The sequence below is a fragment of the Ceratotherium simum genome, chromosome 13 (assembly GCF_057802395.1).
Source record: "Ceratotherium simum simum isolate JZ-2026a chromosome 13, ASM5780239v1, whole genome shotgun sequence".
Classification (NCBI taxonomy): Eukaryota; Metazoa; Chordata; class Mammalia; order Perissodactyla; family Rhinocerotidae; genus Ceratotherium; species Ceratotherium simum.
The window spans coordinates 13666962-13679354 of record NC_141912.1 but is presented as its reverse complement, the minus strand read 5'-3'; the positions used below and the strand labels follow the sequence as shown (position 1 = coordinate 13679354).

The 12393-nt window shown below is 43.8% G+C and overlaps 1 protein-coding gene across 3 annotated transcripts in view; it reads right to left on the bottom strand.

Moving 5' to 3' along the window:
- Positions 1 to 254: 254 nt before the first annotated feature.
- CD83 (CD83 molecule) overlaps positions 255 to 12393 on the bottom strand; it is a 35821-nt gene continuing 23682 nt past the window's right edge. For 2 of the 3 annotated variants that reach the window (XM_087438033.1, XM_004432106.3), the window contains 3 exons: positions 7250 to 7481; positions 4776 to 4882; positions 255 to 3435 (listed from right to left, as the gene is read on the bottom strand). In XM_087438033.1, coding sequence (XP_087294159.1) covers positions 3307 to 3435; positions 4776 to 4882; positions 7250 to 7481 — 468 coding nt within the window. In that variant the 3' untranslated portion in view covers positions 255 to 3306. The remainder of the gene's footprint in view (positions 3436 to 4775; positions 4883 to 7249; positions 7482 to 12393) is intronic. The other variant, XM_014788743.2, reaches the window with a different exon arrangement.

Below are 12393 nucleotides of genomic sequence, written 5' to 3'. Positions count from 1 at the left end.
GTGTTTGTGTCTTAGGACATCCCAAGGTTAAATTATTATAACTGTAGATCTAATTCCAGAGACAAAGGAGGCTCCGAGAACAAAGCTTTCTCTGGCAGTGGAGACAAAGAGTAAATATGGTCCACGGTTATCTACCTTCCTCTGAAATACCTTGATAGGCCTCAATCAAGCCAGTGGAAAGCCAGTTCACTCTCCTTGATAAATTCCGCCCTGCCCACCAGGACCACCCCCCACCACCACCACACACGCACACACACAACTTCTCTTATACCAAAGACTAGGTGTGAAATGTTGAGTCAACTTGATCTCAAATTTCCATCGTGTTTTTAGCTTAAGTCAGCCAAAATTGATGAAGGGCAGCCCCCTCTCTCTGGTTTCTCAGGTACTATAATTCTAATGGCTGTGAAGCATTTAGTTTCATCGTGTACTAATCCTCTGAAAGCAACATGACTCCCCCACCAAGTCATTCATTCCTTTTAACAAAAGCACTTTGTCTGTCAAAGATTCATGGTCACTGTCACTTTCTCTTCTTTCTTGTTCTAATGTTAATCCAGGGTTTACTATTCGCCAGACACTGGGCTAAGCTCTTAGAGATATTACCTCATTTAATCCTCACAACAAACTATTAGGCAGATACTATTCTTATTCCTTTTTTTGTGTGTGTGTGAGGAAGATCAGCCCTGAGCTAACAACCATGCTAATCCTTCTCCTTTTTTTTTCACCCCCAAAGCCCCAGTAGAGAGTTGTATGTCATAGTTGCACATCCTTCTAGTTGCTGTATGTGGGACACAGCCTCAGCATGGCCGGAGAAGCGGTACATCGGTGCACGCCCGGGATCCGCCAGTAGCGGAGCGCGTGAACTTAACCGCTAAGCCACGGGCTGGCCCCTATTCTTATTCTTATTTTAAAGATCTGCTAACTGAGGCTTAGAGAGGCAAGGCCCCTGCCTAGGTGGTAAAACTTCTAAGCGATAAGGCTGGGCTTCAAATCTGAGTTCTTAATTTCCATGCTAAACGGTCCCTGCAGCACTTTTGTTAAAGGATTTGAGAATGGAGTTGATTCCACTGAAAGAGAATCTACAGCTTTTACAGACATTTTGTGGGCATTCATCTTTACAAAGAGATGTTCTCCAAAATAGATTCACCTATGATGCTTTCATAACTATTATAACCACTTGTACTAAATTATTCTCACCATTTTTGGGGTAATGGACCTACTGAGAATCTTGAGTGAAAACCCCATGAATCCCAGGTGCAGAGACCTTGACTTCACACATCCTTCTGAAGTGAAAACTCTCCTTCTTTCCATCCCTCACACCTGTGGTCACATGTGGTCAAACTGATCATGCACTACCTGGTGGCAAGGCCACTTGAGGATGGACTCAGGAGCATCTTTGGGAAGGAAGAGGTGCTGTTTCATAGAGGCCTACCTGCCATAGATGCCCTCCCTCTCAGAGGAAGGACTCAACCGATCTTTCTTCTCTAGAATTTCATCTTGGGTTCTGGTTCTCAATCTAGTTTACGGACACCCCAGCACTCATCCCCAAGTCTTATGAGTAGTTTTAAATATAAAAAAGAAAAACACTCCCTATTCACATGCATACATTTAAAATATGAAATCCTTGATGAAGAGGCAAAAACACTAAATCAACTTGGCATCTCTTTTACTCTTTCATATTAGTGTGGGCCGTATTCTCTTTGGAAAATAAGTAGGGAAAGGGCCAAGTTTGATAAGAGAAACCCAACAATTGCCAAAATGTCAACGCAACATTTTGTGAACTCCCTTCTCCCCACGGCCCAGTGGCCTCTGTGTGTCCGTGTCTTGGAGGACTTTTGGTGCTTCAAGAACAGACCACTGAACTGGCCTCCTCACTTCCCCCAAAGGAATTCATACTGAAGATTATGGGAAAGTCGTCTTCATAGCCTTCTTTTTTTTTTTTTTTTTTTTTTTTTGGTGAGGAAGATGGGACCTGAGCTAACATCTGCCAATCCTCCTCTTTTTGCTGAGGAAGACTGGCCCTGGGCTAACATCTGTGCCGATCTTCCTCCACTTTATATGGGACACCGCCACAGCATGGCTTGACAAGCAGTGCGTCAGTGCGCGCCCGGGATCCGAACCCGCGAACCCCGGGCTGCCGCAGCAGAGAGCGCGCACTTAACCCCTTGCGCCACCAGCTGGGGCCCTTCATAGCCTTCTTTGTTTGGAACAACTGAAAACATGAAAAATGAAAGGCATTCTCTCATGCCCAGAACACCACTGTAGTAATAAGGATAGGGACCCACTGGAGTTTAGAACTTGTATAGTGCTTTATACTTTTTCAAAGGGTTTTCACATACATTATTTCAATCAACTCACACAACAAACTTTTGGTTTACAAACGAGAATGTAGAAACCATAAGGATCTTGCCCAAGATCAGGTAGCAGGACAACGATGGCTAGAACCCAGATTACATGGTTGGGCCAGCATGTCCATCAGGTCACTAAATAGCTCTCTATCCTATTGTCACCTTCTCTGACTTCTTCTCACTCTCCATATTCAGGCTGCTTGTCAGTTAGCAACAATAGCTAACTGCAGACATAGATTTCAAAAGGGGAAAAAACCACAAATCCTTCTTTGACAAGTATATATAGATATAAAAATAAATGTGGCACTCTTCTTTATTGCTTCTTTATGGATGTCTTTCCCAGACGAAAAAGCCTTGTTGGGGAACAGTTCATCGACCTATTATTTCTATGTACACATAATACTCCTTAGTAATAGCAAGGCCTTCACACCCGGCAATTATTTGCTAAATATTTCCCACTGTCTCACAACTTGGCCTGTCAATTTCTCCCAGACATAAAACATCTGGGCTAGTGCAAGAAAACACAGCAAATTCAAAGAGATGTTTCCCAGATGTGGAAGAGGACAGCTGTCCTCAAGAGTCTGTCACAGGGCCAGCTCTGGCATTCATATTTCCCAAGACCCTTTTCCAACTGCATCTCCCCATAGCTTTTATATGACTGAAAAAATTTCCAAGAGGTTGACCAGATAGCTGAACGAAATGGTAAGAAGGTAGCTGTGACGAACCAGCACTAGAGAGCACCCTGTAGGTGGCCCCATGCTATGTGGTCCTGTAATTGTTTTCAAGGTCCTTCTCACAAAAAGTGGGGTGGGACCCACTTTCAGATGCTTCAGTCAGCTGAAGGACTTCACAGGAAGGATGCCATCTTCAGTGTGGGGTTCAGTCTTCTCTTGTCCAGTGTGACATGCTTGCACACCACTGAGACTTTGACTTCAGAAAAAACAACCCGCAGAAATCCTTCTCACACCAGTTCTGTCTTGTGAGGAGTCACTGGCTCCAAATGCTTATTTGGGAAGGTGACTGGGAGAAAAGCTCGTTCCATGCCAAGTTTAGAAAAATCTGGAAAAATACTCTGTTGCCGTGCAAACTTCTGAAAGAGAAAATCAAACAGAGATAAGTTGAGAAGTGAATAATCGGAAAACTGCATCAGTTGTCACCTCGATTTAAACTCCATTCACTAAGAGCTGGCTGGACACAGCTCATTCTAGAAGCCCTCATTATACTGGCTACCTCACTCATGCTACAATGGGCTTGTACTATTTCACTGGTATCTCCAAGCTTTGACCAGGAGATGCACTGATTACAGACTGGGGCCATTTCAAGCCCCTACTGTTAGTTATTTGTATGGAAAAATCAGTGCCCATAGAAACAGGCATTTGCCAACAAGAAAGTAAAGTCACTCATTTTTTAAATATACTGCTCAGTAATTCTAATGATCTTCTTATGTGCAAATAACTCTAATGACCAAACTGTTAAGTTCCTTGAGGTCAGGAACTATGTCTTACACCTTTTTATATCCCCTACAGTGCCTAGCATGAGGAGCTGTACACAGTAGGCGCTCAGTGGAGTCTTCTGATTGACTGATGTCTAAAGTAGCAGCCAGAGAGATGCATGCTCAGCCAGAGAGGCAAGTAAGTGAATAGAAGGCCACAGTGAGTGAAGAGAACCAGCCCTGGGATAGCTCCTGGGTGAGGTGTGTCCTGGTCCCTAAGTGACCAGCCCTTCCAGATGGTAGTGAAACACATGGGACAGACCACTTCCTAGTGGGTCAGGCCCCTTGCTGGCCCTGCTCCCTCACAACTACTGTCAACCCAGGTGAGCAGCCATGCATGGCGAGGCTCAGAGGGTTTAAGCTGGAGTCTGCTACCAATAGCTCAAAGGTATGTCAAAGACACCCACGCACTGGCCAGCCATCCTCCACCCCAGGACACTCCCTGTGTAGCCCACCGCTCTGGGTTCTCAGGGTTAATTCTTAAGAAATACCAAAAACACAAGGGAAGAACTCCTAAGAGAAAACAGTTCCAGGGCAGGGGAAGGAGACTGACCTATCACTGGCGTAGCCTGGCTTGCTCACTTGCCTACAGGAAGAACGGTGCCTCTGCCCCCAGGGGTGGCCAGTTGGTGTTGCACTTTCTACCACTATAACTACAAGGCCCCCTGGTGTTCGGCGGGATCCTTTGGCATCCGAAAGCTCCTTCACATATCTTACTTCGTTTTCTCTTCACAGTGCTCTGTGCAGAACCACTAGAAGAAAAACAAGCTGGGGGCCTCCTGTAATGACGCTCACACCGCGGGGCCTCCACTGGTCCAGGGTTCGGAGAATAACATCTCTCACCATTATTGAATGATTCACACTAGCTACAAAACATATTCGGATTGGGGCCTCAGGTGATCTTTTAATAATAATAGATGTTTTAAAAAGATACTTACACAAGTGAAAATGATGAGTGTTAAGTAGAAAACGACCAGAACCAACAGCAGAACAATCTCAGCTCTGTATTTCTTAAAAGAGTCTTCTTTGTGTTCCCTAGGGCATCCTTAAAAAAAAAATAAGTAAAATATGAAGCCATTTAACAGGACTTTTCTACCATGATAAAAAACTAAGAACGCTTTGCTCCTGCTTTTTTAAGTCCTACTTGTCTCCCATTTCTACCCTCACTCTGTGCTGAAGGGAAGAACCACAGTAATGACAGCAGTGGCGGCGGCCGCAGCAGCAGCCAGCACTCGCTCTCACTCTGCCCAGCTGTGTGCAATGGGACTGACATACAGCATCTCACTGAATCTTCAGAGGCAGGTCTGAGGGCCCCCACTTTACAGATGAAGAAGTCGAGGCTCAGAGAGGCTGAGGGACTCAGGCGGGTGGCAGAGCCAGGAGTCTGGTCCAGACTAATCCTGCTGCCCACTTGCCTCCATTTCAGAGATCAGGCATTTCCTGGCTTTTATTTTGTCTTCTCAACGGATGAACCATCATTTGTTAATCTGTACATCATCTAGCTTCAACAGTGTTGTGTAGAATGTTGTGCAGAATCCACCTCGGGAGGACTGTGGGTCTGTGAAACAAGGCAGGTGAGCTGCCCTGCTGTTACCCAGTAAGTCGACACATTTCTGTAGAACGGTTAAAGCCCCTCCACCAAGGCCAGCAGCAAAGGTGGGCTACAGAACAGCTCCCTAAGTGGCTTTAAAGGCTGTGGCTGCAGGACTCTGGGAGGGCAAGGGCAGGAGGAGTTGGGACACGGCAGGGATGGCCTCTCTCCACTCAGGCACAACATCCAATGTGTCGTCTGGGGTAGCGAGGTTGTTAACTGAGTCTGCATAAAGGCCCGGGCAGGAGCAGGTGCAGTGCACATGATCAGACAGGTTCCTCCCCCGGGGCCAGGGATGGGCCTCGAGAGAGCTGTTGACCCTGAAACTGGATTCAAAATCTTGTACAGTAGTCTAGGGACGGATTCTCACAGGAGTCTGTGACTGTTGAGAGCCATCGCCCTAACGGTTCCTCACATTTATTGAGCACTCAGTCCAACCCGGGCACTGTACCAAGCATTTCAGTGCAATGTCTCATTGAACCTCCACAACAAGCCTAGCTGTAGATATTATTATCCCCATTTCAGAGACGAAAGAACTGAAGCTTAGAGTCAATCAGCGACTTGCCCAAGGTCACATGCCGACGAGCAACAGAGCTAATATTCGAACCAGATAAGTGATTCTAGAGTCTGACCATCTAATTTGGAGGCAACATTGCCTTTGAGCAGGAAAGAAAAGACAATCAGCTGCTCTCTGTTCCTCTCCGCTCTCTACAGGATGTGCCTCCCCTCTCTGCTCTTCCCTGCTAGGTTGCTCTCACTTCTCCTTCATGTGAGTAATATTCACTGAGGGCCTACTGTGTGCCAGGAGACAGCAGAGAACAAACCAGAGAGCACAGCATGTCAGGTGTAATAAGGGCTGTGAAGGCAAGCAAAGCGGTGTAAAGGGCGAGAGACCGAGAAGGTATAAGGTGTGTGTGTGTGTGTGTGTGTGTGTGCACCTGTGTGTAAGTGCGTGCATGCGCATATGCGGGTGTGTGGAACAGAGAACCAAATCCAAACACTGACCCCTACACAGTGATTGTGTTCCTGTGAGTATAAGGATATTATCTCAAGTCAGATTCCTTTCAGACACCTGATAGGAGGAGAAAGCAGCTACTGTACAAAATCAGAGACCCTGTGACAACAGCATGTGTGTCATTTCAAGCCTCAGCTACCATCAAGAGTTGGGCAAAAGTCAAGTGCAAGGTATATTTTAATAAAGGTTATGAAAATAATCCAGGAGATAATCCTTGCCTTGACGCTCGAATCTTGGTATCACCACATGGAGCAAAAATGTGTATTCTGACATCGGAACATTATTTTCTTGCTGTACTGTTTGTATTTTTCCTTGGCCTGAGTTGAGGTATTGGGAATTTCAATCACTGTAAAATGGGAGGGAAATGCCATTCCCATGTTAAAAAGGTGGAGACATGAAGCGGCGCTCTTAGGCCAGGGTAGAAAGCCTTAAATGAGCAGACAGTACAACACTATCCCGTTATCTGATGTATTCCGGATGACACAGTGTCTCCATCTTCCAAAAATTAGACTTGGATACTTCCTATTTGCTCCGAAGGACTCTTATATGAAAAAACAACACCCAGATTAGTTGTTTGAAAACATGTGACATCCACTCCAGTCAGGCTGGGGTAGATCTGTCCTTATTCCAAAAAAAAAGGACAGACAGACAGAAAAAGTTAAGACATTCTTGCAGTAGAATTTAGCTTCTAGCCACAAATGTGATCCAAAGCTTCTGAGTTAGACTCTGACTGAGAGGATCAATTTTAGGACCTGCAGAAAGTGCACATGCATTTTGCAAGAAGACAGGTGCAGCAGATCACTCACCTGTCACCTTCAAGATCACGGTGCCACTTAGGTTTCTCTGCCCTTCCGGGTCCTCCAGAGTGCACCTGTATGTGCCCGAGTTGCAGCTGGTAGTGTTTCTGATCTTCAGAGAATACAGCCTTTCCCCAGAGGCCTCTACAGAGCCCTTCTGCTCCTTCTGCTGATGGTACTGCCCACTGAGATGCAGATCTTCCTGGGGAATCTCCATCCTCTCCTCACCGCCCTCCGTAAGCTGTTAAAAAAGAATTATATCACATCATGCTGTACTGACAGAACCTGCGAGCACTGGTCTCCACACCAAGGTTCTTCCTCCCGTTTTCATACCCTCAACTAATTTTTTTAAAACAAGATATTGCGTGTATGTGTGACCTTTGGGGGAGGAGGAGAGAATCTAAGAAAATTCTTAAAAGCGATATCTTTTTTGGAATAAGATCAGGACTGCATTTTATGAGGCTTTGTAGCACAACTTCTACCCTATTTAAAGGAAAGAGTATTGCTATTGATGATAAGGATGTGTTGAGGATGATGATGTGATGAAGTGTATGAATCACTTTGAATCATATTTTGTTGCTGGTTGTTTTATATTAAATGTTCTCTTCTTTTCTTCAGATACCAACTCACCCACTGACTAATTCTTATTTTTGTTTCTCAGCCTTTTATTCGGAAACGTTCCAAATAAAACGTTAAGATCTGTTAAGATTATTGCCAGACAACTCAACCAAAAACACAGATGCGGATGATCCACGCCTCCTGTAAATAGTCACTTTGTTCTTCAAAGACTTCGTATTTGTGTGTCATCCATGATGTCACAGAATGTACCACACTTACTCTCTCTGCTAAGGCAGGAAGACAGCTGAGAAGAGTGCCATGTGGAGCTGTTATGTATCAATCATTAGGTAGTCATATCAAGATACACAAGGAAGGACAGTTACAGCTTAAATCATCGTCCCCAGGACAGACCAGCCTGACTCAGGTAAATACCAAATTTAACCAAACAACTCATCTGGCTGGTTTTCTTCCCCTGAACTAGCTTTGTGACGAAATTGATGGGTGTTTTCAACATCTCCTGCTTCAATGATTAGGCACACACCACATTCACCATCAATTCTCTCTTTCCTGGACATATTTTTAATTTGCCTAATTAACTTGCCCATTGATCCTCCATTGAAATGTTTTAAAGCTTCTAAAACTTATTTACACAAACAGTAAGGCAAATCACTGTTTTTAGTGGTTGTGGGCAGCCCCTAGCCCTTTGCTGGGTAGCTGGGGACCAGCAGGGAGCCCAGGATTCAGTGGCCCTCCTTACCTGCCCCCAGCATCGTAACAGCACCAGACAGCCACTTTAGGGAAAGACACAGCGATTACCAGGCTTCACTGCTGCTGTCTTTCCTGCACCTACCAATGTTTAATCTCTTCTGAAAGCACCCTACATCTCCTCTCCTACATTTCATAAGGGAATCAGGGCAGGGAAATAAATAACCAAAGAATTAGGGCAACACTTTATGAGGCCGAGGCAGCTCAGGAAAGAAAATACACACACACACACACACACACGCACGCAAACACACACCCTCAGTGGTTTCTGCTTAATTTATTAAGTTAGGGAATGCACTACGAGGTCAACAGAGAGCTCAGGTTCCAGTTTCCACAGCCTTCGGCTCGTGTTAACGTTCCTGTGGAGTGGGCTACAGAGACACCTGGTGGCAGATTTATTGCTCCTGCAAGAAACCCTGCTCCATCCACTCCGAGCACCGGGCTGAGACTAATGGCCTTTTCTCAGGCAAAGTCTATGAACATATATCCCATTTCTTGATGGTTCTTCTTGTGTTGAAAGATTCCTTCCTAAATAATCAAGGATCTACAGACTGCGGCCTTTAGTTGTCCAAAAATAAAGCAAAAAAAAAAAAAAGGAGTTGTGGGCAAGGAAGCTTAGAGAAAATTAAAAACATCCACTGATTCTAGAACATGTCTAATTTAGCCCAATTTTTCTCTTTTCAAGTCTAATTAAACCACAAACTGCAGGCCTATCACGTGCCCACACCTCTCCCCTCTTCCGATGCCTGGCAGAGGTGCGCCCTCCTACCAGCTTTTGATGGGCCTGGTGCCTAGGACCATCCAAGGTCAATCTGTTCCAAGGTCCCCCACACCCTGCCAAGGCCAACTGGAACTAATTAACTCAGCCTGGTCTCGGCAGTGTCTGCGATGATGTCTCATCCTGCTTTTCTTTTCTAAATTAACCTCCAAATGCGCTCAATTGATTTCTTTCTAACAGATTTCACTGGGTCTCTGTTTTGCTAGAAATCCCTGCATCTGAAAAGATGGAAACTTGGCTGCAACAACCATCTGGAGATCATCTACCTCTGGTTTTCTCCTTGGGGGCCTCGTCTCCTATCCAATGACCCCCCTCCTCGACTCAGAAAGGCCCTGCTGAAAGTCAAGATCAAAACTTTGAGCCCCTCTGGAGCTGGTGGAAATATAAACGATTGTGCTTATTTACATAAAGATGGTCCCATTATCATGCTGGCTGCTGGAAACTGCTGAAGCAACTGTGTGCTGATGCTCAGAACTGGCTGGCAGTGGCCTTCTGCCTATTTGCAGAACAGAATTCATTTTAAAAATCGGCAGTAACAACAATAAAATGTAGTTAATTTGACGGTCAGATTTTCATGGTCCTCTGGCAAAACCTCCAGCAGGCCTCTAGTTATTTTCAGATGGCAAAACAAAGGCAGGGTGAGAATATTAGAAAGGCAGAAAGAAGAAGAAGGGGAAAGGAACCTGCAAAATTTGGATTTACTGAATGGCCACAGCCATCAATGGGACCACAGCAAAATATCTCAACTCTCATGGGGTCATCTTCCAATGGCCCCTTCCTGGGTCTTCCTGAAAGACCCAACAAACTAAGAAAACTACTGGCTCAACCTGGGAACTCTTGCCAAAGCAATGAACAGCTCTCTCCACCTGATGATCAACTATAGCAAAAGAACCTTCTGTACATTCACACAATGCACTTGGAAATATTCCATAATCCTCCCTCTAGCTTCAAACTGTATGTATATACAATGCCTATTCCCCCTTCTTTTTGCCGTTTTAAGATATCTCTTCTTATGTGACTCCATCTGGGGAATCTGGGATTTGCCCACATCTGCAAAAATAGTGGCCATTCTTACGTTACTGTTGCATGCTCAGGATGGGAGTGGGGCACGAGCAGTACCAAGAGACTTTTCATGCAAAAGATCAAATTCTTTTCTTCAGCTCTGTGGCCAAGCACCATCACACCGCAGTATCAGGTGAGGCAGCAGTGGCAGAAGCAGTGCTGTTCAAGAACTAAAGGAGAATTTCAGGGAGAGGAAAATGAGGTAACAGCAAATGGGCCATCCTCAACTTCGCTTTGCTTTATGAGTTCTTATAAACATTTCAGCTGGCTCACAATCAACCACTGGCACGAACAGCTCTTTAAACACTGCAAATCTAAAAGTGTTTCATTGCCTCTCTGCAGAAGCATTTTAGGAAACAGTAATTTATAACAAAAGGAACCCTCGGATTCATTCACAGCCAAGCATAAATGACGGGAACTATTTAATGCGTGCTTTACAACGCTAATATTGTAGCGTGCTAAACCACAACACGATTTGGGCAAATTAATTTTAAAAATCCACACTCTATGCATTAACTCTCATGCTGACAATTCTATTTTTCTGATTGAATTAGAAAAGGGCAAAATATAGGACATCTCATTTTCCAAAAGCCTACAGACTTTGACTTGTCTCAAGGCCTCCAATTTGACTAAATAATTTAAACACCATATTCTGTCTCTAAAATGAAGATCTGACCTTAAGGTAAACAAAAGCCCTAAAGTAAAACAAGCTCTCTTTAATTTCTTGAATATTAAATCAAGCAAATACATGTACTAATTTTAAGGGCATGTGATTTGAGTTTTTTTTAAATGATGGACAAATTTGAATTAGAATGAAAGAAATCAAATAAGTAATTAAATATGGCTGAACCTGAAGCAATATTTCAGTCAAAAACGCTATTGTGGAAAGTGACTTTTTAAAAGTTGACATAGTGTTATCCAAATGTATGCTAACCTCCCAGATTACCATACTTGAATATAAGAAGACAATAGTTCCATTCCTATGGCAAAGAAAGAGTTTTGATCACAAACTGGAAATCCAAATTTATCATACATGAGATCTGTTAAGAACATGATAGGAAACTAAAAGAAAAAGAGTTTTTTTGAGGGGGAAAATGTGTGTACATATATATGCATATAAATATTTAATCCAACAATTTGATTAAACATATTTAAAGGTATAGATTGTAAGTATTTAAAGGTGGTATTAAATTAATCTGATATATTCCAATCACATTGAACAGCTTTCTTTTTTTTATTGCATTTCTAGTGCACTAACATTCATGTCCCTAGGTTTCTAACTCAATTAAAGTGCCAATATAATCCCCATTCATCATAAAAACAGCTCTTTATAATGTGCAAAATAGTTTGGCTCGGAGGTTGATGTCATAATGAGAGTAGAATGTATGAGCATTAACATCTTTTTTTCTAAGTGTAGTTTTATTGGAAAAATGATTTTCCACTTTGAAATTTACTGGGTCTAACAGACAGAGCTGGATTTATGGCTGTTAACAGAGTTATGAGTATAGCAGAGGCAACGTAATTAAGAGCACGGGCTTCAGAGTTGGGCCCACCTGCAACCAAAGCCCAGCCCAACCACGGCTAGTTCTGCTCTTGGCCGACTGACTGAACAGCTCTCAGGTGTCGGTTGCTCCCCTGAGATGGGGAGGTAATTATATCTCACAAAGTTGGAGTGAAGGTACCGAAGATGATGTAGGTAGATAGTATAGCATAGTGTCCTCTCTCTTATTTCCATAGCCAAGGTTTCATTCAACATTCTAAATAGTTCCCTGCACATAGGAAATATTCAAAAAGCATTTGTTGAATGAATGAGTGAATTTCAGGAACAATGAGAAAGTTACAAGGCACTGGCTCTGGGATCGAAGGCCTGAAGTCAAGTCTCAGCTTCTCCATCAGTTAGCTGGGTCATCTTCAGTAAATCACGTCACCTCTGAGTCTCATTTTCCTCATCTGTAACTACCTTACTACCTCATGGGGTTATTTTAAGAAT